Consider the following 27,799-nt stretch of genomic DNA (forward strand, 5'->3'; position numbering starts at 1 on the left):
ATAGCAAATGAATTTTCCCCACCAAGCAGTACTGGATGACTGATACTTAATGTCTCACCCCTAAAATTAGGCTGTACAGTCATGTGCTCAGAACTTGGTGCTGAGCACTCCACTATTCTTACATACAGGTGTTTTAACTCTCCCCACTCCTTATCTCTATATCTCTGCCCTTTTGACTACACTGCAAGTAGACTTCTTGGGCAGTGACAGTGGCACCAGGGCTAACATAGAGGCCCAGAGCATTCAGCTTTCTGTAGCATCTTGCTACGTCAGCTTCAGTACTGCCAGCGCAAGCCAAAATGAAAGGAGTGATACTACCAAAAAGTGCCACCCCAGGCACTCAGTCCAATACTATAGCAAAACATAACAGCTGCCTCCAATCCTGTATGCTCTGCAGGTCATGCTATTCCTATCCTACCTTTTCCATTTTCTTTTTTCCCCTTACTAACTACTTACGCCCAGCCTTGCCCTGTATGAGTAGCTGCTGGCCATGCCAGGCCTCTTTTGCAAGGCTGTGCATTTTCCTCTCCAAATCTTGTGTATTCTTATCCAAATTGAGTGCCATCTTTCTGCAATACGTCTGAGCCTTCCAAATTTCCAGACGTAGGTTTCTGCTCAAGCAGCTAGCAGTGGTAGTATATTGCTGCACTGAAGTAGACAACAGCATGCAGACAACAGCGTGCAGCTGAGATTGCTGAAGCCCTGGGCATCTACTTCAGCCTCAGCCCTATCAGCACTGTCAGGGTTGCATGCCACTCTATAGGGTAAGCAAAAAATAAGACATATAGGTGGGTGAAGAAACTGAAAAGATGGCAATCCGTTACCTTACTGAGATTCATGATTGAGATGGACCAAGCTGGAATGGCATAGGTTAGGATGGAACTTTGTGCATGACTGGTGGGATTCAGATAACATTGGAATAGGGATTGCTGTCACTGAGTAATGCAGTCCCATGTCACCATGCTTGTATATGTGTACTTGACACAACATACATCATTTAGCAATGGATACTCCAGTTCCAATTACTATTGCTAACTGAGAATTATCAGTACTTGCAGAATGTTTTTTACATAATAAATATACAGAATATACAGTAAGCATTTTCAGTAGGCATCTGACAATTTTATTACTAATGTTTTGTAATAGCAACTCAACTATATTCCTTCAATTCTTGTTGGTTTTTATTAAAGTTTTCTTGTGTAAAAAAAAATTCTGTTATTTTAGTTCACTATCAATAATACATTGAGAAGCAATTTTGGGGGGAAAGATCATGAGCCTTACCTAATTACATATTAGACAATAAATCTTTGCTCTCATATTTTCAGCAACATCCATGACAGCAATAGTGGGATGGTTAGCAGGCCATTGGAATTACTTCTTGTGTTTTTTGGAACTGGCCAACTAGTGGTTTCTTTGTATCTATGGCATTAAAAGAAAACTCATTAAAAAGCAACTATAATAGTGAAATGTTAATTGCCTGCTATTTTTTTAAAAAAATAAAGGTTTTAGAAATAATAATTCCTTAATGCAGATATAAGATGAAAATTGGAATTGCTTTACTATAAATACTCTTTTGAGATATATCGGTATGGAAGGATCTGCAAAAGCAGTAAAATTCTCACAACTGTTCACATTCTTAATAGCATATAGCCCAAAAATATAAATACTTGCAATCAAACTTTTTCAGCCATTACTACAGCAGTGATCTACTATTTATGTATATTTCATTGTGAAGTTATTTAAATCTGCATCTACTAGCAGATTCTATATATTCAATAACTTTCTAGTTTTTAAAAAAAACATTGATAGCAATGTTGTTTATATTTTAATTAGTGAGGTATCTTGAAGACTATATGATTTCAATTACTGAATATAAATTCAACTTATATAATTTGATTGCAGAAAAAGAATAGAACATTGTTAGGAAATCATATTTACTGTATCACATTCTGATAGCTATATTGTCTTCATTGGTATAATCATTATTTTCTAGGAAACAGATGATGTTCTTACTTTTTAAATAATATATTGGTACATTTTCAGAAAGTACAGCTTGTTTCTGATTTAACTAATTATAGTTAAACCAAGCATGATTCTTAAGTTCAGTCATAGATAGATAAAATATATATGCATGGATATTTATTTTATATTTTGTAGCTGTCCATCTTCCTCAGAGATGAACTATGACTTTTTATATATAGTCAATAGGTCTATAAAAGTTTATAGAGGAAAACATAAGTGAGTTGTTGAGGTACCTCCATTCTGTTCATGCCTGCTGCCCCCTCTTTGCCTTTTAATCAGAATTTTTAAATTTTATGGATTTGGTGATTGCTTTTGTATATTACCGTTTAATGTTTTTATTATATGCCACCCAGTGACTTTTTAATGAGATACAGTATGTGCCCAAATAAATATAAATGAATTAATGATTCTGGTATAAATAGTCCTTGTTTAGCTATTGCTCACTGAAGCAAACTGTTTGAAGTTATGACTGAATTGAATGAGGAGACCTTATGACTGGTCTTCAAAATTGCGGCTGTTACATGTTCCTGCAATCACAATTATAATTTGGGGACTTTGTAACTGGTGGACAATATGCAGCTGCAGTATCCACAGTCATGTGATCACTATTTACAATCTTTACTGCCAGCTTCCCACAAATGCAATGGGGAACCCAGCAGGAAATTAGTCATGTGATATTGCTCTTAATGATGGTGTGTAATTTGCTAAACAACTGCTATTGGAACTGCTATTATAGTTGATGCGATAAGTGATTTTTGCCAGTGGTTAACCGCAACTACGTATATATTCAAATCAAGCCTTTTCCTATCCAACTTTTTAAATGACCAATTTACCCATATTTCATGTAACTTCTCAAAGCATTAAAAAACAATTTTAGTCACATCTATGTGTGACTAAAGTGACATAGTATCTATGTAGGATTTAAAAAACCTGAAAAATTAGGATTATCTTCAGACTATGGTTGTTCATGAGATAAAATAGCATGGAGTACTTACCAACAATTCTTCCAGATTTATCATGTTTCACTCCCATCTCTTCTTCTTCTTGTCTCCATAGGTTTATCAATAAATTAGCTTGCTGTTTGGTTTTTTCCCCCTCTCATATATTGATATGGGATACAGTTTTAGGATTATCACAAAATTCAACTAATATTCCAAGAATTAGGTTACATACATTCTTTTGATTTATCTTCACAAAATAAAACAGAGAAGAAGAGAAGTTAAGAATGAAATAACCAAAGACCTAAGATATTAAAAAATAATTATCCTTCATCCAATTCCTATATTAACTAGAGGAATTCAAATATATAGACAGATTTTAACATAAGTGTATGAGAAGTTATTTGTAACTTGAAATTATGAACATTAGAGACCGCAGAATTTTAAATTCATGTTGAAATGTATAACTGTTTATTTTGGGAATATATGAAACAAATATGTTTGACAACTTTAATTTATTATCATGTAAAGAAAATAACTATCGAAATTATGCAAAGCCTTTAACATTTTTTTTTAATTTTAAGGGCATGGCATTATATATAATATCTGAAAAAATTAACTCCAAAGAAGATTTGTGTCAATTTTAGATAAGTTAAACATTTCTAACTTTCATTGTTTTACAAATATGTTCAAAACTATGAAAGTAATCCCATGAAAAATCAGTTCAGGTGCATTATGTTTTCCCCTTCAATCTTGTATGAATCATCTTTTCTCTGACAACAATAGATGATACCTATTTTAAATCCTAGCAAACTTTTACTTCTATTTTCACTTCATTTTAGGAACATTTTTTTTAAAAAAATGCTAAGCTTTTTGAAACCTAATATATGGTTTTCAATAAAGCATAAATGTACAATTGTATCTGCAAAGTATTATGTAATAAGTTCAACATGCTTTCATGGGTCCAAGACATTTTTTCTTAAGGAAATATAACTGATTGATTTATATCCCACTTTTTACACAGGAACTCAAGACAGCAAAAATCCAGTCCAAAGTTATCCAGGCAACTTCAGTGGTTGAGGATGGACTGGAACTTAGATATCCTAATCATCAAAACTTCAACCATTATACCACACTGGCACTTTAAATGTATAGTTTCTATAATACAACATTACTTTGGCACAGAATAGGACTATATATGACTATAATTTTCATCCCTTTTTACTGTCCTGAAGTAGGAGTGTGACATACAATTGAAGGATGGTACTTTAACTGTAAAAATTATCATTGGTTTTACTGATTAATATAAAATGCTCACAGTCTCTTAATAAAACATTTTCTTAACTGAGAATAAGTTTAAAATTTTGTAAAATTTTGGTTTCAAACAATATAAAATACATTGTTTGAACTCAATTATCTTGTATTCTCTGAAACGTGAGAGGCATTGACAATATTTAAGAAGGCCTTTACTAAGACAATTGACAATTTGTTACTGATTTAAAACAAAAACAATCTTCAATTTAAACAATATACAAGAGTATCCTATATTTCCCAATAAATGACTTTAGGCTTTAAAGCAATGTTAAATATATTCTTATGACTAAAATTCAAATAAGTTCAGCAAAGGAAACCTAAGAAATTTTTAAAAGGTTAGGTCTCTCTGAAGGTTGGCTTAATATGCTAGAGATGGAGTTAGTTTTAACTTTGGTAAGCACTATGAGTGTGCTGACTTAATTATTTATTTTACGTTGCTTCTATACAGTATTTCTTGTAATGCCTTATTATTTAGATAATTATGATTAATTGTGTTTTTAGAAAAAAAGCTAATGGTTAAAATTTTAATATTTTGTTAAACTAAATCTACAAACTCTAGCATATTTTAATATATAAAAATTTAACAGAATAAGAGTGTTGAAACGTACCTTGGAGATCTTCTAATCCAACCCCTTGCTCAGGCAGGAAACCCTATATCATTTCAGACAAATGGTCTTCTTAAAAGCGACCAAAACTGGATGTAGTATTCCATGTGTGGTCTTACCAAGGCATTATAGAGTGGTATTAACACTTCACATGATCTGGATTCTATCCCTCTGTTACTGCTTAGGACTGTGTTGGCTTTATTTGACAGCTTCAGCACACTGTTGGCTTATATTTAAGTGATGTCCGCTAGGACTCCAAGATCCCTCTCACAGTTACTACTATTGAGCAAGGCACCACATTTACTGTACCTGTTCATTTTGCTTTCTTGCCTAAATGTAGAACCTTACTTTTTTCATCATGGATTTTCATTTTGTTAGATAACACCCAATGTTCAAGTCTGTCAAGATCCTTTTGTTTCTTAAGTCTATCTTCTGGAATATTGGCTATTCCTGCCAGCTTAGTGTCATCTGCAAATTTGATGAGTTTCCATTTATCGCCTCATCTACGTCATTTATGAAGATATTGAAGAATACTGGGCCTAAGATAGAACCTTGGACTACCACTGCATACTTCCTTCCATGTAGATGCAATTCCCTTGAAGATTACACGATGAGTGCAGTTAGTTATGAATCCATGTGTGGTGATTGTCTAGCCCACTGTTTTCTATCTTATCAAGTAGTAGGTTGTGGCCTACTTTATCAAATGCCTTACTGAAGCCAAGTAATTATATTCATAGCATTTCTCTGGTCTGCTAATTTTATCACTTTGTCAAAGAATGCAGTATGATTTGTCTGGCATGATCTCTTTTTGACAAACCTGTTGGCTTTTGGTTACGATTTGTTTGCCTCTAGGTTTTTGTAGATTCATTACTTAATTATCTTTATATATCATTGCTTGATCATCTTGAGCAGGAATAGTTGTAAAACACGATTATGCACTTATGGAAGGAACCTTGTTATCTAACTATAAAGCTAACGTACTGAAATTTGTCATTCCTCAGTCCTAGATTTGTGATGCAGTGATCTGTCTGAACAGTATAACAATCTATTTTTTTCTTTGAGTTTTTCCTTTTATATTTAGAATTAGGTATTACATGCATGCATTTTCTGATTGTTTAGTTTAGTTTGCTCTTTTGCAAAGGATTTTATGTTCATTTTGCTTTATTTTCCTTTTTCTTACATAGTTTGATATAGTCCCTTATGTATTTTTTATATAATCAACTATTTTTTAAAAATATTCTTTTGTACTATATTAATGTAGTTGTCATATATATGCATGTTAAAAAGTGTTAATTTAATATTAAGAAAAATAATGTTATTAAAATATTTTAATGATGCTTTATAATACTTTAAGAAGATTCAGTAATAATATACTTAATATTTTTGTCCAGTTTTGTATAAATAATAGTACTTACTAAAAGCAAATCTAATAGAGTGAAGAGGCCTTCTTTTTCAAGAAAATAGTCTTCTAAAATAGTGCAACCCATGACACAGCACCTTAAATAAAATATTTTCAATGTGTAGGATATACTTTCAATTTAAACTTTATACTGTCAATGAATGATTTTCATTATCAAGCTGCAAATGGAGAATTTCTAATATAATTAATCATATACAAAGTCCAAAATATACAAAAAATATTTTCACATTGTTATGTAATAATGTACTATTAGAAATTGTTGTGGCTGACATTAGACTACCGCCTGATTTGACAAATATTTAATCACAAAAAATTAAATTATTTTTAAAAACCTGCATTTGTTACGTAGCACCACTGATTTACCTAATTCAGTCCTATTGACACGAGTATCACTATAATAACAATCTAGAATTTAAGGCAAGAATGCAAAAAGTATGTGGATCAGTAGACATTTTGCTCTGAATGCTACACTCCCATCCCCCACATATTTTCATATGCAGAGCAGTTAATTAGTTTACTTTATAGATTAGCCCTTGGACCATATAAATGTGCAGACACATTGTTACTAAAATCTGATAAAAACAATTTAAAATGGAATTGGATCAAATACAGTTTAAAATGGAATTAGATCAAATACAATTTAAAATGGAATTGGAGTAAAATACAATAATTTTATATATAGATAAATAAAATATGATAAAATTATATTTCTGTATCACCCCTACAATCCACCCAAACAGTCCCAGATATATACAGTAGTAAAAGGGCAGAAATAAAGGAATGGGAGTTGTTGAAATTCAGGTAAACACAGCAGGGCAGAAGCAGGTCCTAGCCTAATGACTGCATTGCTTAAAAATGGAAATTCCAGTCCCAATTAGAGTCATTAAGGAAGGACTACTTGTATTTTCTGATCTGTCTCTTTGCTTCCTGGTGGAGTCTACTAGCCTGCAAAGCTCCCAGCTTCCCCTTTGCTCTCTTCTGCATTTCCTTCCTCATCCCTTCTCAATGAGTTCCATCATTTCAAGTTTTTCCTAAATGCTTATTTCAACTTTCCCCTTGACTATCTCTCATGTCATCCTTAGGTGCTCCCCTGTGTTTTCACTACCCAATTCTTTTACTTCCTTATTTTTCTGCAATGCTCTCCGAAGCTTTCTGTATTGGTTTAAGCTTATGCATGTGTATGTATGCTCTGTACATGTATGAATATAAATGTGAAGAAATGTCTAATATCAACATATGCCCTTTAATGAGTTTCTCCTAAGATCTTGGCTCTGTCTATACTTTCATCTACATTCTCACAGAACTCTTAAAAGCACTCCAGTTTAATACATGAAATTTTTGCCCGGCATTTGAGACTTCCTGGATGCAATGTACATGCTCCACTTGATTTATGGCCAAACTTCCAAAAAGTCAAATTATTAGTATGATTGTTATAAGCTGTATGTTGAAGGATTATTCATTAAGAATAATCTTCATTAAGATTAAATTATATTCATTAAGAATATATTATATTATGAAATAATTATTAAGAATATTAATTAAGAATAATTCATTAAGAGGCTTGCATAAGCGCACCAACGTGCCTTCTGTCCCTGTCCTACTGTCCCCACATATTCATTTCCATTTCCTGTATTCATAATCATGTTTATACTTAAATCTGTTATCTTGTAAATGCTTGATAAAATAAATAAAATAAATAAAGAATCTTCAAAATATTGGCCCTACTTGTACAAAGTCATTGTGTGAATTTAATATTTGCAGTATGGGAGTAAACAGGGAAATTAAAATTGGGGAGACTTTTAAAACAAAGCAAATATCATTCCTAAACTTAACAACACTAAAAGAAAAAAAATAAGTAATTAAATAGCACAACCATTTAAAATTAAACACTTACAGACTAAACTAAGAAAATGCTTTTGATTCATTGTGATCCATTGAATTAATCCTAACCCTAACCCTGTCACCCTTCCATCAAAGATTAAAATTTTTGGAAATTGCTATATTTACCATAAGCAGTCCAGGGCACAGAAAAGAAGACGATTATGACCCAATCCACTATAGAAATTTTTGGCATCTATCTTCAAAAATGAAATAAGTGTATCCACTCCTTCCCATCCAAAGAGCTCCTGTTTAATAGTCAAACTTACATTATTTTGTAAGAATTATAAATAATTATTCCTGTCTTTTCTACTTTGGTTAAACTGGGTCTAAAATATTGTGTCCAGTTGGAACATAATAACCACCTTTCCCATACCCATTAGTAGTTTCTTATAAGAGCTTTGCCCTTTATTGGGCTTGCACAATAGCTATGCAAGCTCAGGAAAATATTCATTTGGGACTTTAAGAGACTTTACAGAGATGACAACAGGATGTGGCCATGTGTCATTCCCTTAACTTAAGAATGTATCTTCCTGAGGCCAGGCAAAGAAAGAACTCCTTTAAAGAGCTGCCAATAGGTTTAGAAAGATTACATAATTGGATCCAAAATATTTTTATCTGCTTCTGATTTAAAAACTGTACCCAATGCTGAAGCATTTTCAGAAAAGAGGAACCAAAATGATAAGAAACCTGGAAGATAAAACTCAGGAGAGAAAGATTAGAACTTTGACATATATTTAACCTGGGAAGACTGAAAGGAGATATACCTGCAATATAATAAAGGTAGTCCTCAACTTAACAATAATTGAACCCAAATTTTATGTTGCTAAGCAAGACAATTGTTAATTGAATTTTGCCCCATTTTATGATTTTACTTGTTAACAATAGTTGTTAAGTGAATCACTATTAACTTAATAACAGGATTGTTAAGTAAATGTGGCTTCCTCATTGATTTTGCTTGTCAAAAGGTCACAAATGCTGATCACATGACCCTGGGGACACTGCGACTGTCATAAATACATTTCAGTTATCAAATGGCTGAAATCTGATCATGTGACCATTGTGACACTGCAACCATAGTAAGTTGAAAAGCAATAATGAGTCAATTCTTTCATTGTGGTTGTAAGTTGTGGACTACCTGTATCTGAATACCTGTTCGTAGATGAATTAAATTGTTCAGAGTTATTCCAGAAGACAGAATAAGAAACAACGGACTTAACAGAACATTCAAGTGGACATCAGAAAGAATAAGGAACAGAACATTCTGCCTTGGGAAATGGTAGATTCTCTTTGCTGACATTGTTTATAAACAAAGGCTAAATTGCATTTATCAATGATGTTATAAAAATGTATTTATGCATAGGTATAAGACGACACTAAAGGATTTCCAAGATTCTTTTAAAATTTTCTGTTGAATATTTATATACAGTAATTACATAAATAAAAATAGCTGTACTATATTTTGCAATTTATATGTGGTTGCTCCTGATCTTTACTACTTCATGTTATAATGCAATCCCAAAGCCAAGTTATCTGAAAATCTAATAACATTCAAAGCAACTCAGGAATGCTAGTTTAATATGTTAATACATGGTGACACTATAGAGTAAAATGAATGAATGAATGAATGAATGAATGAATGAATGAATGAATGAATAAATAAATAAATAAAGTAAAAAAACATTGAACAAAGGGTCACTTTTCACTTTCTTATTCATTGGAAATTCACACAATGAACTTTTGAAATCCATGAGGAAATACAAACCTTTCTATGGATATTATTTTCACAAAGTGTTGACAGAATAAGTAAGATATCACTTTGAATTTCCATCACAAGGGCAGAATCTTTATAATTAGTTGTGGTGAATTTTAAGATACCTAGTGGAAAAGAGCAATAAAGATGGTTATGGCTGCTACACTAGAAATTATTATACTAGTAGAATACATTACATAATAATATATTATTTTGCAAATTTAATACATCTCAAACTTATTCATATTGACTTTTAACACATTTAATCCATCCTTACACTCAGATAAAAAAAAGGAAAGCTAGTTGAAGTTGGGGTTCTTATTATGATGCAGCATTTTTATTAGGAGAAACAAAAGACTAAATGGTGATTATCATTTCTTGTCCAATTTATTGGAGAAATCAGTCATGTCACTTAAGAGACAGATGTCAGTCTGATGCCCTTCTTCAATGTTTTTGAACACACAAATGATAACAAGAACAAGGCCCATTAATTCCATACTCTGACTCTCAGAAAAACCATACATCTTTTTGCAATATACATTTTTATCTTTTGCAATATTCTAAATCTTAAACAAAACAAGAGTATAGCATGTTACAAGCCAGAAGCTCCTGAGCAAAGAGCCTATGAACTGCCCACCCTCTAAGACAGATTCCCAAATATAAATATCATTTGTCTGAGGATTCTTATTTTTCAGTAAAGGAAATGAAGGAAGATAATGAAGCTTAAAGTTACAAATCAAAAAAGGATTCCATTGTCGGGAATGGGGAATCCTTGCAGAGGTAGGGACATTTCAGTCAAAATTCTTCATATTGAAGAATACAAATTCTCATTCTCAAAGGTATGAGGCTAGAGAAAGTAATATAATTTAACTGTAAATATTCCTTTGAATGGAATATTATGAAACATGCCAGAGAAGCAATATAAAATCATAATCATGCTCTCCACATATGAAAAAATAGCATTCACGGTTTTAGATAAAATATATAAAATATGCTATCATTGCAGAATTAATATTATACCTCTCTAGTTTTACGGTAAATTCATGCTACTAGTGAACTGGCTGCATTCGGTTTTACAGATAAAATAAACAAATAAACAAAACCCCTAGAAGATGCCAGAGGTGCCCTATTTAAGATTACCCTGCTATTAAGTGTCTTGTATATTAGAAAGTACTTACAAAGAAAATGCAGTCAGTTTGAAAAAATGAGGAAAAACTATATTGCTTTAAAGAATAATAAAACTAAAACTGAGCTTTATTTTTATTCAGACAACTTTAAAGTTAATGAAACAAAATTAATTTCAGATATATGTTACCCAACAGTTGATTAATTGCTCCTTGACCACAAAGGTCAACATTTACAGCATCATCAGCGAGAGATACAACTGGATTCAGGACTCTCAAACAGAAGCGCATCTGTGCAAGTTTGGTGCCACGACCACCTACGCCATGGAAACTATTACCTTGAGTAAAGAAGGGATCTGTAAAGAAATAAAAAATATTCATTTTATTTCAAATTATAGACTATAAAGCTTTTCATATTATCGTGTTTGAAACATTATTGTAAATGTCAGCACTCTACTATATTACTGTAACATAGATATTTCCCAAATATCTAATTATATAATTTTAAAGTTTAATTGAACATATAATCCTCATAGGAAAAAGGAAGATAAAATCATGGCTCTTTAATATTCTGGCTGCACATTCATGGCTGTATATTTGGGCTTCAATCTCCAAAGCTACATGGTGGCAGAGAACATGCAGAAATTTCTTGCTACTTATATAAGAATTTTTTAAAAAAAATATTTTGGCTGAGTTTGTTCCCAGAGAATGTTGCTGTGTATTTCACTTAACAGTAGTAAATTAATATAGTAAAAGTTTTTCATTTCAAAATTTCTTATACAGTAATCCTCTATTTGCAATCATAATTGAACCCAAAATTTCCACTGCTAAGTAGACAGCTGTTAAATGAGATTTTGCACCCTTTTATGTCCTTTCTTGCCATGGTTATTCAGTGAATCATGGCAGTTGCTAAGTTAGTTCATGATAGTTAAGTGAATATTGCTTCTCCATTGACTTGCTTTTCAAAAGACACAAAAGCTGAGCACATGACCAAGGACACTTCAGCTGTCATAAATACATGCTAGTTGCCAAGTGCCCAAATTCTGATCATGTGATCATGGGCATGCTGCAACAGTCATATGACATGTCTTACTCACAAGTATAGAGAGAAAATCAAGCAGGATAAAACTGGTACATATAGTTCTTAACCTAAAAGCAAATTTAGCTCTATATCAAAAATCACAGCATTTCATTAGCAAAAGCACCTAGACTTACATACCATTTCATAATGGTTAACAGCCCTCTCTAAGCAGTTTAAAGAATCAGCATATGGTCCCCAACAATCTAGGTACTCATTTTACTGACCTCGGAAGGATGGAAGAGTGATTTAACCTTGAGTCGGTGAGAATCGAACTATCCAGAGTGAGCAGTACGCTAGTCTGCAATACTGCATTCTATTCACCATGGCTAAAAATTATCTTGCCTTATTGACTCACCATTGCTCACACACCATTTCAGAAACTCCAGCAGCTGTTCATTTCCCTTGCACAGCATATAGTCTTCTATCAATAAGGGAGCCATTGTTGCTAATGTAGCAATGCCAAGAAGCTGTAACTCTTCATACTGTGCTGCAGACATATCAAGTGCTCTTCCCTTTTCGTTTGGTTTTAAATAATTAAACAAAGCCAGTATAACGTTACCTTCATGCAATAGCTAAACAAGGAAAGGAGATAAAATATAATTTGAAAAGAAATCATTTCAATAGTAAACGGATAACAATATACTTTTAATTTTCTCATGTTAGTACATGCAGAAAGCATTTTTAAAGTTACGTTTTGCATAAAATTTGAAACGTGATGCTCCCTGTATACAAGGGTGAGATGCTGCCAGTGTTATTGCAGGTTCACTTCGCTCATACACCTGCCACACTTTGTTTGCGTATGCGCAGTTGCCCGTTAATTATGTGCATGTGCAGAACATTATAAAATTAGCAAAAAACATGCTGGCAATGGCATGTGTGCTGGGAACCAGTTTGGGAGTGTGGCCAGCTGGCCATCCCTAACGGTTCAGCAACCCAGTCCCAATGTCCATTACAGGTTCACCCAAACCGGTGCAAACAAGTAGCAAGCCACCTCGCTGCATACTATTAATTTGCCACTTTTGATAAATGTTACAACGAATGTAGAAAAGGAGTAAAATTTATATCTGCTGATACCAGTCATTCGCAACCACAACCACGTCATTCTCATTCTCTCCCCTTCCTCCAAATACACACAATAAGTACTTTTGTTATATTCCTCTGATTATTTTCTTTGGGAAGTGGGTATGCAAGATACAATCTATTTAAAATTGTTATTTTATATTTTGTACTTGACAACTTCTATGAATTTATACAATTATTGGGCTGTTAATTTCTCTCTGAATATACAAAAGTTATTTTAGAATAACATTCTTCTGAGGGAGGGGAAATATTTGCCTATGTATTGACATAACTGGCATGAAGCTTTTTGGTGCTAGTAGCTGAACGTTTAGCAGTATTGTCAATTTCAACATAAACGTACATTTACAGATGTATTAATATAACTCTCTTAAAACATGTAGTATTAAAAGTCTTGAGTAATTATGATTGATTTCAATTATTTTATGACCTACCTGAACAGAACACAAATCTTTTGCTAGTACAGTAAGCATGTTAAGCAGCAGCTTTTTCAGCTCAAAGTCTTCATAACAGGAAGTAAGCTTAAGACCTTTTACCAAAGGACTCTGAGTTTTCACTGTGAATGAAATTAAACACATTTTATCAATAAAAATCCATGGTTCACATTTACATGATAAAGCATTATGATTAAAATACTTACTTTCATCAAAAGTAGCATATAGTATTAATTGCTTGGTAAATCCAGTTTCCTAAACACACATACACATAAAGTTAAGACATGTACAAAGCTGTTGTATTTATATTTGTGCTATTTTTAAATTTATAATAGACTAAAGCACATGGAAATATTTTAAACAGTGGATGGATGGATGGAAATTACTTTTTAGAAAATATGAAATGGCATTTGTAAATCAATGTAGCTCTTCACAAACATTTGAAATGGATGAATTTAGGATTATTTTTTGTTCAGGTCTTAAAAAGTAACAGAATTATTAATTTTAGTGCTATGGCAAAAGGCAGAGCTCTGGGATAAGAAAAGGAGTAGGTCCAATTCTGAAGATGAAATATAATTTCCCAAATTATTTATAAATGGCTAATGTCTCAATAAAGTTAATTTTATATACAGAACTAATTAGAAAACAAACCAAAACCAGGCATTTTATTGCTCTCAGTTGGAAAGGTAGACTTACAATATAGCCTTCTTATAATCAATGAGGAATGGACCACCTATTAAAAAGTTAGATCCTGATCAAAATACTTATATTAGGCCAGAAGATATAATCTTGCAGCCAGAGTTTGTCCAAGGCAAAATGTGACAATATAAAATTACAGCTGAATAACAAAGAAATGAAAGAAATATAGAAGTAGTAATCTCTAGTTCATAAGTAACTGAAAAGTAAAACTGATGCAGGTTCAGGCTTTTATTATTCATACCTTCTTAGCATTGTTTTACACCAAATTTACCTCTTCTTTGTCAGATGAATAACAGGTACTTCACAATAGTATCAATTATATTAATATGCAAACTAATGAACAATAGCAGAAATATGGGCACTTTGATGATACAGGAAACAATATTTTTAATACAGGATAAAAGTAAAATGTAAATGCACATACACACATAAATGCACACAAAAGAAAAAAAGAAAAACATGATATTTGATCCAGTGATATTTTACAAAGTTATTAGGTGTAAAATTTAAATCTCATTTTAAGATAAGAGAAAAAGTCAAGATATAAGATTATCATCTCTTCTACAAATTTTTCAGTGTTAATTATATTTTCATATGAGTTAATTTCTTATCTTCCATGTCACAACTTCTGAAACCTCATTTCAGAATTTATTATCATTTAATAAACCTTTTTTTATAAAGAAAGACCATATAATGCCTGCCATATTTAACTGCTATCACTGAAAACATAATTATATGTTTTTCTCTATAGTATAAAATTCCAAGGCAAGAAATAATTATTTAGAAAAAGATAAATGTGTTTTAAGGAAGAAAGGGCTGTGGCTATACTAAAAAAGCTGGCACTATGATATTAACAGAATATGTAACTAATTTTCATTTTTAATTTGCCAAAATTCAAAATCAAGTATACATACAATCATTGGAGCTCCTGGGTTCTGAGCAACAAGGGTAGCTATCACCAAAATGTCATTTCTTAACTGACGATCATAATGGCGGAAACCGTGTATAAGTAAATTTGTAAATGCGTCCTTCAGAGCCCTACGTAAAACAATACAATTCTATATTTTAATACCTATGCTTTTTCTAATTGAAACATAATATCATTCCTAGATACTAAACAGTACTTAGTAGTCCTCACTTAAAAACATTTATTCAGTGACTGTTCATGTTTTAGACAGCGTTAAACGAATGGTAGGTTCTCCAACTTACAGTCCCTGTTCCTCTAAATTACAGTCACTGCAGCATCTCCATGTCATGTTTTTATATTTTTGTTCTTGGTTTAATATACACCAAACCAATAAATGTTATATAGAAAAGGTTTAGAAGGAAGAAAGTACTTAGTCCATAATCTATTGATTTTAATTTATTTTATATCAATAAATAATTCAAATAGAATGGAACATTAGTAAAAAAAAATGCTTGTTCTACTTTTCTTTTTAATGCATATGAGAAATAGAAGATAAAAATGCCAGCTTCTAATGTATAAACTAGCATGTAAAAACTAGGTTTATATAAAGTATTTTAAATAGGCTTAACTGTACACATTCCAAGTTACTGAGTTGTTCAATAATTTGTTCCTTAGAGGTTTTTTCTAATAAATTCCAAAGGATTTCTGAGGAACGGAATAATAATTGCCCAGAGGGATCAACGTCATTCAGATGAGAACATAATATTCTTGGTGCTTCAGCTTTCATCATAAGTTTACAATTTGCTTCTGAAAAAGAAATGGTTGATAATTAGCTCCCTTTGAATTGCCAGCATTTTACTGAAAAAGAAACTAAAATAGGTAAGGATTAGCTACAATATTTTTAAAATATAAATCATACTAACCAGAAATAGAAAGATGTTGCAAAGTTTTAATGAACCATAATTTCTCAGAAAGTTGGTTTTCAACAAGTGTTAGTGATAAAACCATAGTCTCTGCTAAACCTCCTAATTCTACAATCTGCTTTTTATAATTTGCACTTGTAGGTTGATAACCTGTATTAAGAAAAATTGGAACAAGTCAAATTACTTTAACGCAACAAAATACTTGTATTTATTCATTAGATTTATAGCATGCTGTCCTCCAAGAATTCATGGTAAATGAATTTCCATGTCTGAGAATGGCATTAACTACAAGTAGTCCTCAGATTATGACCACAATTGAGCCCAAAATTTATGTTGCTAAGTGAAACATTTGTAAGTGAGTTTTGCCCCACTTTACAATTCTTCTTGCCGCAGCAGTTAAGTGAATTATTGCAGTTGTTAAGTTGGTAGCATTGTTGTTATAATTAATTTCCCATTGACTTTGCTTGTCAGAAGGTCACAAAAGCTGATCAAATGACTCCAGAATATTGTAACTATTATGAACCAATTGTTAAACATGCGAATTTTGATCATGTGACATGGGGATGCTGCAAAGGTTGTAAGTGTGGAAAACAGTGCTAAGTCACTTTTTAAAGTGCTGTTATAACCTTAAATGATTACTACTGTATTTTTCGGAGTATAAGAGGTACACTTTTCCCTCAAAAAAGAGGGTGAAAATCTGGGTGCTCCTTATATACTGAATACAGCATTTTTGGATTACCGAAAGCTGCCCCCTTTGCAAAAATGGATGTGCAGAGAGTTTGGGAAGCTTGCAAAGTGCTCCTGAGGACTTGGGAGGGCAAAAAAGAGCAAAAAACAGGCAATTTTTGCTCCCCGCAGCCCCCAGGAGCACTCTACAAGCCTCCCAAAGCCTCTGTATGCCCCCCCCTTTTTTTGGCAAAAAACAAGGCGTGCAGAAAGTTTGGGAGGCCTGCAGAGTGCAAAAACTTTTTTTTTTTTAAACCTCTTCAAAATCATGGTGCGTCTTATACTCTGGTATGTTTTATAGTCTGAAAAATATGGTAGATGGATTGTTGTAAGTCAAAGACTACTTATAGTTTAACACCTTAACTACCACACTGCACTCCCAAGCATCAAGATCACTGACAATAATAATTAACTTAATTTTATAAGATTCTAGAATTGATAAATATTATCAGAATAAACAAATGTGTATTAATTAAAGTCAGGCTATTATTTCTGATTGTATTACTAGTTTGATTAAACATGAAGTAATATATTAAGCTTGTTTATTCCTTACAGAATAAAGGATAATAATGGAGATACATGCAAACACAGTGCTGAAAATAAACTATGGTTAACACATATTCCTATACACCTTTGATTCATTAATAGATGTTAGGCTTTTCAGATAGAGGAAATTGGCACCACATGAACTGCTGGAACTCTATTTTATTATTAAAAGATATAACAGAAATTGAAAATCTCTCTCATTCCTCTTACACAAAAGAGAGTTAAGGCAAGGCAATCTTATTATGTCTTATTCCTTTCTCCCTTTCAGGGCTAAGCCGACATTTATGGAACAGTTATTAAATTTCTTCATAGATACCATATTCCATGATCTGTTAGATTAGCACTAAATATGGAATTATGCTTCTATGCTACTCAGAACTTTTTATATTAAAAGAGGAAAACTAAATTTGAATTTGTGGTGGAATTTCAGTTTATTCCAGACACCTATACCACAAAATGATTAAATTATATGGAATCCAATCTACGAAAAATTGCTCACTAGTAGTACTTTTCTACATATCTCTGTATTTAAACCCCAAAAGAGGGCATAGCACTACTGCAACAATGTAGTACTATATGCAAATAATGTGCATATAATTGTTTTCTATGCAGAAATGGTAACCATAGGACAAACCTTATAATTAAGGTTAAGCAACATGATAATTACCAGTAATTATTTCATATTATAACAATAATCAAAAACATTAGTGATTCTAGAGATCAGGGGCTGCCATCTTGTAGATGACCTGCATATTTGCATAAAAATAAAATTATGAATATTTATGTCTATTCAATGCATCAATGTTGGAAATACATGAATTTTCAATGGGACTGATCTATTATATTTAAAATACACACAACTTCTTTAGAAATAATTAAATTTAACAAGATATGATAAAAATAAGTAGTCTAGTAAAGTAAAACTAAATGTATTACTTTAATAAACAAAAGTAACAAATGAGTTTGTGATTTAATTCACATTTTTACTCAAAATAAGCATTTCTCCATAGCAAAGAAACAGTGGTTCCTTCCTTTTTCTTGTGTAAATGTGTTTTATTTTCCATTTTCATTTCGTACAGTCACATATATACTGTGCATAACCGGGGCCATATAACATTACACAATACACAGCCATTCCTCTTGTCAACAATACCCCCCAAAATACAAACCCAATGTACCACTTCGACCCTCCATACACCCTTTCTTTCGCCCCCCTCCAACTTTCCTTCTTCCCTCCAACATTCCCCTCTACCCTACTTCCCCCCTCCCCCTCTATCACTCCTCTCTCCCAATACACTCCCTCCTTTCCTTCTCACCCTCCCTCCAATCCTCTCTCCCACCCTCTCTACCCCTCTTTCTTCTTTCCCTCTACTCCTTCCTTCGGTGTATTTCTACTATCTATCAATATATTCAGCTTGTCCTATTTTTACACTAGAATTAAAGAGCAACAGTATACAAGTGGAATCGTGTTACTTTAAAATCTAGCACATATTATATTTCCCCCTCCCCCCCTAAGACCCCACCTCCCTTCCCCCCCCCGACTTCCCAGAGCCCGTACACGGTGTAGCTTTTTAACAAACACAGTCTAAAATATATTAAAACAAAGGAAATTTAAAAAAAAAAGTCAATAAGATCTCTGCGTTGAACTCAGCTTCTTGCTGTTGCACAAACTTTAAGCAGTTTAAATTATTCCTAATCTTAAGCATAGGCTATCTGGAATTTCTTAGTCCCATATTTGTTTTGTGTATAGTCAATCCATTTTTTCCAGTCTCGTTTATATCTCTCATTTGAGTGGTCTTTAAGATATGCCAATATTTTAGCCATCTCGGCTAGGTTCCTTCCTTTTTCTTCATCGTACTTCTAGTATAGTATCTTGTGTGACATTTCATTCAGACATCTAAGGCATAATGGTTGAAATATATTTGTAAAGATAAATATTTCCCTTGGCAGCAATCCAGCACAGACAAGGTGGTGGCAGCAATCCAGCACAGACTAACCTTGGCAGCAATCCAGCCTGCCAAGCTAGCCATGTATTAGTGAATACAATGACTCCTATAAAAGGGCGTATGCGCAATCATTCCTTTTATAGTCTTGAGAGGAGCCTAATTACCACCGGCTGAGTGCAATTATCTCCTGTAACTGCGCAACTGTTCCTTACGCCTATTAGCTCTCTGGTGTCGTGCATCCAGGACCATCCAACTCACTTGGCTCTTCCCCACTGCTCCAATGCATGACATCACGATCACACTCCCTTGTCTCCTCCCCACTGCTCCAAGGCTCAGGCACCTCCTGGTGGCCAACCAGCCTCTCTGCACCCTGCTCAGAGTCGAAACTCTGTCCAGGGTCCTCCACATCCTCCAGAGCCGACTCATAGGGCCCCTCGCTGTCAGAGTCTGGTGGCAGCTCCAACGGCTCCTGCTGGGCCACAACAGTCAACCATGTAAGATTTCATATGAAATATCTGTATTCTACATGATGTTACAGTTTTCCTCAACCAACTTGTTGCTCTCTCATTTACTATATAGATAGACTGTTCATATTTTTAACATCGTGGTAAACTAATTTTATTAAATATATCAAAATATAAAATAACTTACCTTCAAATTCTTTTACTGATGGCTCAGCATGGTAAAAGCTAATAATGCATTTACATATTTGTATTCTTATTTGGGAACATGGAACTCTGACCAAGTGACCTGAAACAACAGGCAAACTATAATACACTTTTATGACATTCTGATGCATGAGTTTTATTCATTTATTTATATATGAACATTATATGCATTTCTTCTTGGTATTTAGTTACAATGCTCTTTGTTTCAAGAGCTAAGGAGAAATAAACTATCCCACTATATCAGTGAGGGTGAACCTTTTCATCACCAAGTGCTAAAAAGAGAGTGTGCGTGCACTCGTTGGGGATGTGTCCCAGAAGAGAAGCTGCCAAATGGGCATGCACATGGCAAATGGACTTCCAGTTTTCGGCATGTGCATATGCACCAGCCAGCTTGTTGTTCTGGTTACTCGCGTGCATGTGTGCGTGACGATCAGCTGGCTGGTGCGCATGCACACAACAGAAACTGGTTTCCAGCACATGCAAAAAACAGCTGATTGTCATGTGTGCATGCACCCCAGAATCCCAGAAGAGGAACGGACAATACTGCGCATGCCAGCCAACATGGCTCTGCCATGTTCCAGCATTTTTTGTCAATTTCTACCAAAAGGCATAATTCAGAAGAATGGGTTTGTATTAAAAGCACTGCATTTGTTTAATGAATATGGATTTTCTTAACATTGCAATTATTCACTCACGAACACTGCAAAAAAAAGCAAATAATTGGGTCCAATCACCCCGATGAATGAAGTTACAAATGAATGAGTTACAACCATTTCAAATGGTGGTCCTCAGTTGAGGTGAAGTTATATAAGGAAGGTATGTCTACATCTAATATTACCCAATTGTGCAATTGATTCTTGAACTTCTTTAGCATACTTTTCTTCATCAGATAACTTCTTTTTGCAAAATGGTAATCTGCAGAATTAAATGTATCAATTATTAGAGATGCATTTTAAAAAGCATGAGAGAAATAATGATAAATACTTGAATAATAATGACTACAATTTTCATGAAAAAATAAAAAAAATGGAAATTAAGTCTAGCAACAAAGCCATTGTAATCTGGTGTACAAAAGGTATGCCACAAAAGACCACAACATAAAAGGGAAGATCAATGGCAAGTTAAAAAACAGGAAATAAAAGTATCAACAACAGGCTCACCAACTTTATATACACATTTTGTCCACCAAAATTAATGATCAAGGAGGCATTCACGTAATTGTAACTACATTTAATAAATTTTAATATTAAAAAGATTGTTTTTGTGGAATACTAAGCACAATTCTGTACAAGGTGGCCCTATATGCCAGCAGTGACCCTGCCTACCAGATACTACAGAAAAATCCTAATATGAAGTAACTCTGCCAAGGGACAAGCCTATGGGATAATCTGATTATCAGTAATCACTTTGTCCCTCTGGAATGTAATGTCATTAGACTTGCCTATTTATTTCCTTATTTCATGTATATCTTGCCTTTCCTCCCAAAGGCGAGGCAACATAAAAAAATCTCACTGTCCACTTTCTGTTAATCTTTTGCAACCATCTTATGAAATAGGCTAGGCTGACCAATTTCAACTGACCCAACATCACTGAATATCTTGAGATTTAGATGAGCATGAATCTGACTGTGAGCTTTTCCAATCTTAATCTAATACTTGAAAATAGTGCTATCCTCTAGCTGTGTAGCAATTCTATTGAGGACAATCTGAATGAAAAGTATTGCAGAAAAACATTGATATTTTAATATTACTAAGATGTTTAAAACATACAGTAATAAGCTTTGTTTCATTCCTCTCTTCAGGAAAGAGCAATGAAATATTTAGATTTTGCAACTGCATTATTATAACTAGTGAATATGTATATGCCCACTATGTGGCAGCAAAGTTAAACAATATAAGCAGAGGAGAAGACATATTGGTAATCTTAAATGTATTTAAGGATAATCTCAGTACATCTGAAAAATTCAAGACTTAGAAATACCTTTAGCACTTTTAATAAGTAGTTATACTAATATCCATTATGTTTACTAAGAATGGTTGGTTGTGTTCCAGGAAAACTAGCACACAATTGCTGTTTAAGTATGCTATGTAGGACAAGCAGCAGAAATACTTGACAGTTCCTAAATATTTGATGTTGGTCTAATTGAATTCATTTAAGCTAATAAAATACCTGCATCAGTTAATAAAAGTATGGAGTCTTTCTATTAATTTATTTGTTTCTTAGATTTTCATTAATTTTATATGAAAGTTGAATCCACAAATTTAGATAAAGGTTTTATATATCTGAATGATATATAAACTGAGGGTTTTCATTTTCAAATTAATTTTGAATGAAATGTAACATTATAATATTTGCTCAGTTTATTTACTGCAATCATAATTTGTGGAGAATATTTTCACCAATATCTAAATTATAATTATAACATTCTAAATGTTGAAGTCATATGCTGTTGCTAAAATGAAAATAAATGAATATTATTTCTGGCAACTAAAACTAGAAGGTCGTTAATATCAGAATAAAACAGAAGCATTAATTAAGTACTTACCCATACAATTTAAGAATTACACATGTAATTTCTATAAAAACATTGTCCATTGTTTGAATTTTCTCCACACATAAGTTTAAAATTTTAGAGATGAGTGCTAAATCATTCAGAGGCTTATAATGATTAACAATCAAGGAAAATGGTTACAGAAAACATAATTTTGCATAACAAATTAAAAACAAAAAAACAAACCAAAATCCCAAACTTTAGTTGTAAAATTAGTAACAATTTTCATGTTGGTAACTGTGCCAGAATTCTAATAGTAAAGAGAATAAATAAATCTTTCAGAGTTACTCAATCTCAATTCACCTTTTTCTCCAAATAATATTTTAGTAATTAATAAAAATAGCTGAGTAGAATCTCAACTCTAAAATATATTTAGTGCCTTCCAAAATAGCTAGAAACAATTTTCATTGCTCTCAGGCAGCAGTCCATTAAAAACACTTACTGCGAATTGCAAACCATAATCTAATATATTTGGGGTGTGCCAGATTGGAAGAAACAGCTCCAATGGACATATCAGCCATCCAAACTAGCCATATTGGTCGTATAATAGTAAAATAATCCTAGATTGTGTGATGTTTACCCATTACCAATCATAAAATAACTACATATATGGGATTTTATCCTACATAAAATATGCAGAAGTAGATCCTATTCTGTTCTGCACTACACATAATATGTTGTTGTTAATTGCGAAGTCATGTTCCACCCATTGTGACCCCATGGACAACACTCCTCCAGGCCTTCCTGTCCTCTATCTTCCTCTGGGGTTCATTTAAGCTCACACCTATTACTTCAGTGACTCCATCCAGCCACCTCATTCTCTGTTGTCCCATTCTTCTTTTGCCCTCAATCTTTCCCAGCATTAAACTCTTCTCCAGTGAGTTCTTCCTTCTCATTAGGTGGCCAAAGTATTTGAGTTTCATCTTCAGGATCTGGCCTTCTAAAGAGCAGTCAGGGTTGATCTCTCTAGGACTGACCGCTTTGATTGCCTTAAAGTCCAAGGGCCTCCTAGGTGTCTTCTCCAGCACCATAGTTCAAAGGTCTCAATTCTTTGGTGCTCAGCCTTCCTTATAGTCCAACTTTCACAGCCACACATTGCAACTGGGAAAAACCATAGTCTTGACTAAATGCACTTTTGTTGGCAAGGTGATGTCCCTGTTTTTTAGTATGCTGTCTACATTTGACATAGATTTCCTCCCCAGAAGCAAGCATCTTTTAATTTCTTGGCTGCAGTCCCCATCTGCAGTGATCTTGGAAGCCCAGGAAAATAAAATATGTCACTATTTCCATTTCTTCCCCATCTATTTGCCAGGAATTGAGAGGGCTGGATGCTATGATCTTAGTTTGTTAATGTTGAGTTTCAAGCTAACTTTTGCACTCTCCTTTTCCACTCACATCAAGAGGCTCTTTAGTTCCTCTTCACTTTCTGCCATTACATACACAATATATATACAAGTAGATTATATTCATAACATAAAAATTTAAAATTACTATTACATATCAAATATATATCAAATAATGCAAGCAACTGAACAGAGAAAGCAAGTAGAATTTTGTCAATAAACAAGAGTAATACAACAAAAAGAGGGAAATGACCATAGAACGGGATGTTTTATGGAACTGTGTTCAGCTGAATATATAGGATAAATTTGGTGAGTCACTAAGCAACATTACTCAGACTCATAAAAAGTCTTTTGTAAAATAATTCAGGTTATAACCAGAGAACTGTTAATTTGGATAAGCACTCTGAACCATAAAGCATTGACTGTACTATGCAGGACAGATCATTTCTTATATATGTCTTCATTCTTATCAGCAATAAAGATTTTAAATGTTCATATCTGGCAATCTTCTGCCAAGTTGGGCCACTTAGAAAAGTTAAATGTTTGGGGAGCTAAGACTATCATGTTCTGTGTGAAGCTTCACAATGAGAGCTGAAAAGGTAATCTCCAGAGTAATGCTAATTGCAATGGTGTGTCTGAAAATGCCAATTGTGGATTAGAGTGATTTACAGCCTACATAAAGATTGTAAGGGGAATATAAATAAACAATGGGAGCATGCTAAAGGAATTTGGCAGTGCATGATAGGAACTGATTAAGAAAACAATTGTCCATGAAAAAAAAGAATCATACAAAAAAAAAAGCCCAGTGGATAAAGGCTACCAAATGTAAGAGACATAAGTTATTCTGTACCTCTGGGCTTATAAGAAACAGCCTACAGTAGAAAACATACTTACATATATTCACAAATACACACATTGTAGACAGGAAGACAGGAAGAAGGAGCCTTGAAGGGCAGAGGGGACGTAGCTGTGCCCTTCAACATATAAAAAGATTTGCAGTACTTGGCAAATTCATTAGAATGATGAACTGAAATAAACCTGTGCTGACTGGACCTACCAGCCTGTGAAATTTGCTGTTTGGCAATATAGGTTAGAAATGTGACATAGCAGCTGTCAAGACGTATCCAATCCACAATCCTTTATTGCTAACATACATCAGGACAAGTAAAATGGCAAATGACATTATAGTCATATCACAATAGATTCTGAAGATCTAGCAAGGAAGTTGAAAGACCTGGCATTATCATCAATCTTTCCACTTCACAAAAATGTACTCAAGCAAAAGATAATACACAATACAATATTGCAAATGAATTTATACAATGACAATATTGTCAGTGGGAGAAACTTAATTTCTGTGACTTTCTACTGAATGCTAGACATTTAACCAAAGAATGGTGAGCTTGACCAAGAAGACTTTAAATGAGATCCTGCACATGGTTTGAACAAAAAATTCCTGAACTAGATCTCAGAGGAAGATTTGTATAATGTACAAGATACTGGGAGTATGGTTAACATAGAATCCATTGAAATATTCATAAAGAACATTTGTGTATAAAGTTGATGGTTATTTTTGTGTTAATATCAAAGAGTATTACCGTATTTTTCAGAGTATAAGACACACCAAGGTTTTGAAGAGGCAATTTTTTTAAAAATAGTAGGTAGGTGGAGAGAGAGAGAGAGAGAAAGAGAGAGAGAGAGAGAGAGAGAGAGAGAGAATTACAGTAGGTAGGTAGAGAGAGTGAGTAGTTAGGTAGTTAGGTAGATAAAAGATATAGAGAGAAAGAATATATATATAGAGAGAGAAATACAGTAGGAAGGGGGGAGAGAGAGAGAGAGAGAGAGAGAGAGAGAGAGAGAGAGAGAAAGAGAGAGAGAGAGAGAGAGAGAGAGAGAGAGAGAGAGACATAAAGAGATACAGTAGGTAGGTAGGTAGATGTTTCCAGGTATATTTATCCATGTGCTGGAGAAGGAAATCGCTGACAATCTGCAGCAACTAAGACCTTGTTTCTACTGGCACAGCACTTGATCAATGTAATTCAATCAGATAAAGAGCTTTCCAAAAGGGGGGGAAAAGTTTTTGCACTCTAAAAACCTCCCCAAAATGGCACGTTTTTCATGAAAATGGACCCATTCCCCCCCTCCCCAAAGGGCATAAATAGCCTTTAGGGGGCTTGCACAGTGTCCGGGGAGCAGGGGCAAAAACAAGCAAAAATGGCCCATTTTTCATGGAAATTGGCCTGTTTTTGTCAAAAAAAATTGCATGCATAGCCTTTAGGAAGCTTATAGAGTGCTGCTGGGGGCTGGGTGGGTGTTTTTCGCTCATTTCTGCCCTTCTCAGCCCTCAGGAGCTCTCTAAAAACCTATGCATGGCGATTTTGGTGAAGGGGCAGGGCTTTGGGAGATAAAAAATGCTGTATTCAGTGAATAAGACATAGCCAGATTTTCAGCCTCTTTTTTGAGGCAAAAAGATGCGTCTTATACTACAAAAAATACAGTAGCAATAGCAATAGCAGTAGCAATAGCAGTTAGACTTATATTCCACTTCATAGGGCTTTCAGCCCTCTCTAAGCGGTTTACAGAGTCAGCATATTGCCCCCAACAATCCGGGTCCTCATTTTACCCACCTCGGAAGGATGGAAGGCTGAGTCAACCCTGAGCCGGTGAGATTTGAACAGCCAAACTGCAGAACTGCAGTCAGCTGAAGTAGCCTGCAGTGCTGCATTTAACCACTGCGCCACCTCGGCTCTTAACTTTATTAACTAAAATTATGAACTGAATGGATTAGCTTTGGTTTGAAGGTTTAACAGACCATTCCCAGAACAGCCAGATTGGTGTGATATACATTAAAAAGATGGAGTAGTAATCCAATTTTTATTCATATATTTTTATTTTATATAATAATTATAATTATTAATTAATATAATTATTATAATTATATTACAATGTAATTTAGCAAGTAAACAAACATCAATTTAAAATAGATAAATATTATTTTGTTTTTTATGTTCACAGAATAGAAGTATTTTTGGCTTCTAATTTTGTATGTAACAAAACAAGAGAAAAGGATACGATTCCATATTCATAGTGCTTTGCAACCTTCTGACAAGCTTGGATTTGTTCGTCTATATTCTTAAAAAAAATAGAGTACATGACAGTAGCAAAAGGAGAACATGTACAGTATTTAATATTTGCAACAATTTGCTCTTCAAAGAGACAGAAGATTCAATGTGTCACCAGCATTGCTTTGCATGTCTTGTGGCTTTCCTCATAGTATTGAGGAAAATACTGTATATCAGTTTTAAGTAGTAAGCAAGACAAAGTTACTGTTTTGCTTGCCATGCAAACATAATCGCATAACAACAACAGCATGTATGCATTTGCAATCATGCTAGAGCTAATAAGAATCTCCTGAATTTCTTTAAGCACTCTGTACAATATATACAGAATATATTACTAGCTTTAAATTATACTGGAATAAATAGAAATAAGATTTATGCTTATTATTTGCTATAATATACTTACTGAGTCGCTTTCTTCAAGCAATTTGATCACCTGATTAAGGTCCACATATATGAAGTGATTTGCCTAAAATATTCATTTAAATAAGATTGTAATGGTTAGTAACTTCTATGAATGTGACAACTTTTCCATTTCTAACCTGTTTATCTATAAAATCTGAAAAGAAACTTGTTTCTTTTACTTTTAATAAATGGTATTTGTAAATTTTAAATATTGTCTCAGTATAAAATTCAGAGAATGGTTTTTGATTTCAGAGATAATTATGAAGCAACTCTAGGTACCGTGTTTCCCCGAAAATATGACATGTCCTGAAAATAAGGCC

General features: G+C 33.5%; 1 protein-coding gene across 1 annotated transcript in view; it reads right to left on the reverse strand.

Moving 5' to 3' along the window:
• Positions 1-27,799, reverse strand: part of CFAP69 (cilia and flagella associated protein 69) — a 50,597-nt gene that overhangs the window by 17,866 nt on the left and 4,932 nt on the right. Inside the window, 18 exon segments of the mRNA XM_032235061.1 lie at positions 1,290-1,362; positions 1,364-1,419; positions 3,018-3,210; positions 6,295-6,376; positions 8,307-8,425; positions 9,943-10,055; positions 11,246-11,410; positions 12,491-12,707; positions 13,647-13,768; positions 13,853-13,901; positions 15,260-15,383; positions 15,882-16,059; positions 16,176-16,325; positions 20,045-20,143; positions 20,900-20,976; positions 22,607-22,719; positions 27,028-27,087; positions 27,481-27,543. Of these exon segments, the coding sequence (XP_032090952.1) occupies positions 1,290-1,362; positions 1,364-1,419; positions 3,018-3,210; positions 6,295-6,376; positions 8,307-8,425; positions 9,943-10,055; positions 11,246-11,410; positions 12,491-12,707; positions 13,647-13,768; positions 13,853-13,901; positions 15,260-15,383; positions 15,882-16,059; positions 16,176-16,325; positions 20,045-20,143; positions 20,900-20,976; positions 22,607-22,719; positions 27,028-27,087; positions 27,481-27,543 (2,053 nt within the window).

Source organism: Thamnophis elegans, chromosome Z (assembly GCF_009769535.1).
Source record: "Thamnophis elegans isolate rThaEle1 chromosome Z, rThaEle1.pri, whole genome shotgun sequence".
In the NCBI taxonomy this organism is placed as follows: Eukaryota; Metazoa; Chordata; class Lepidosauria; order Squamata; family Colubridae; genus Thamnophis; species Thamnophis elegans.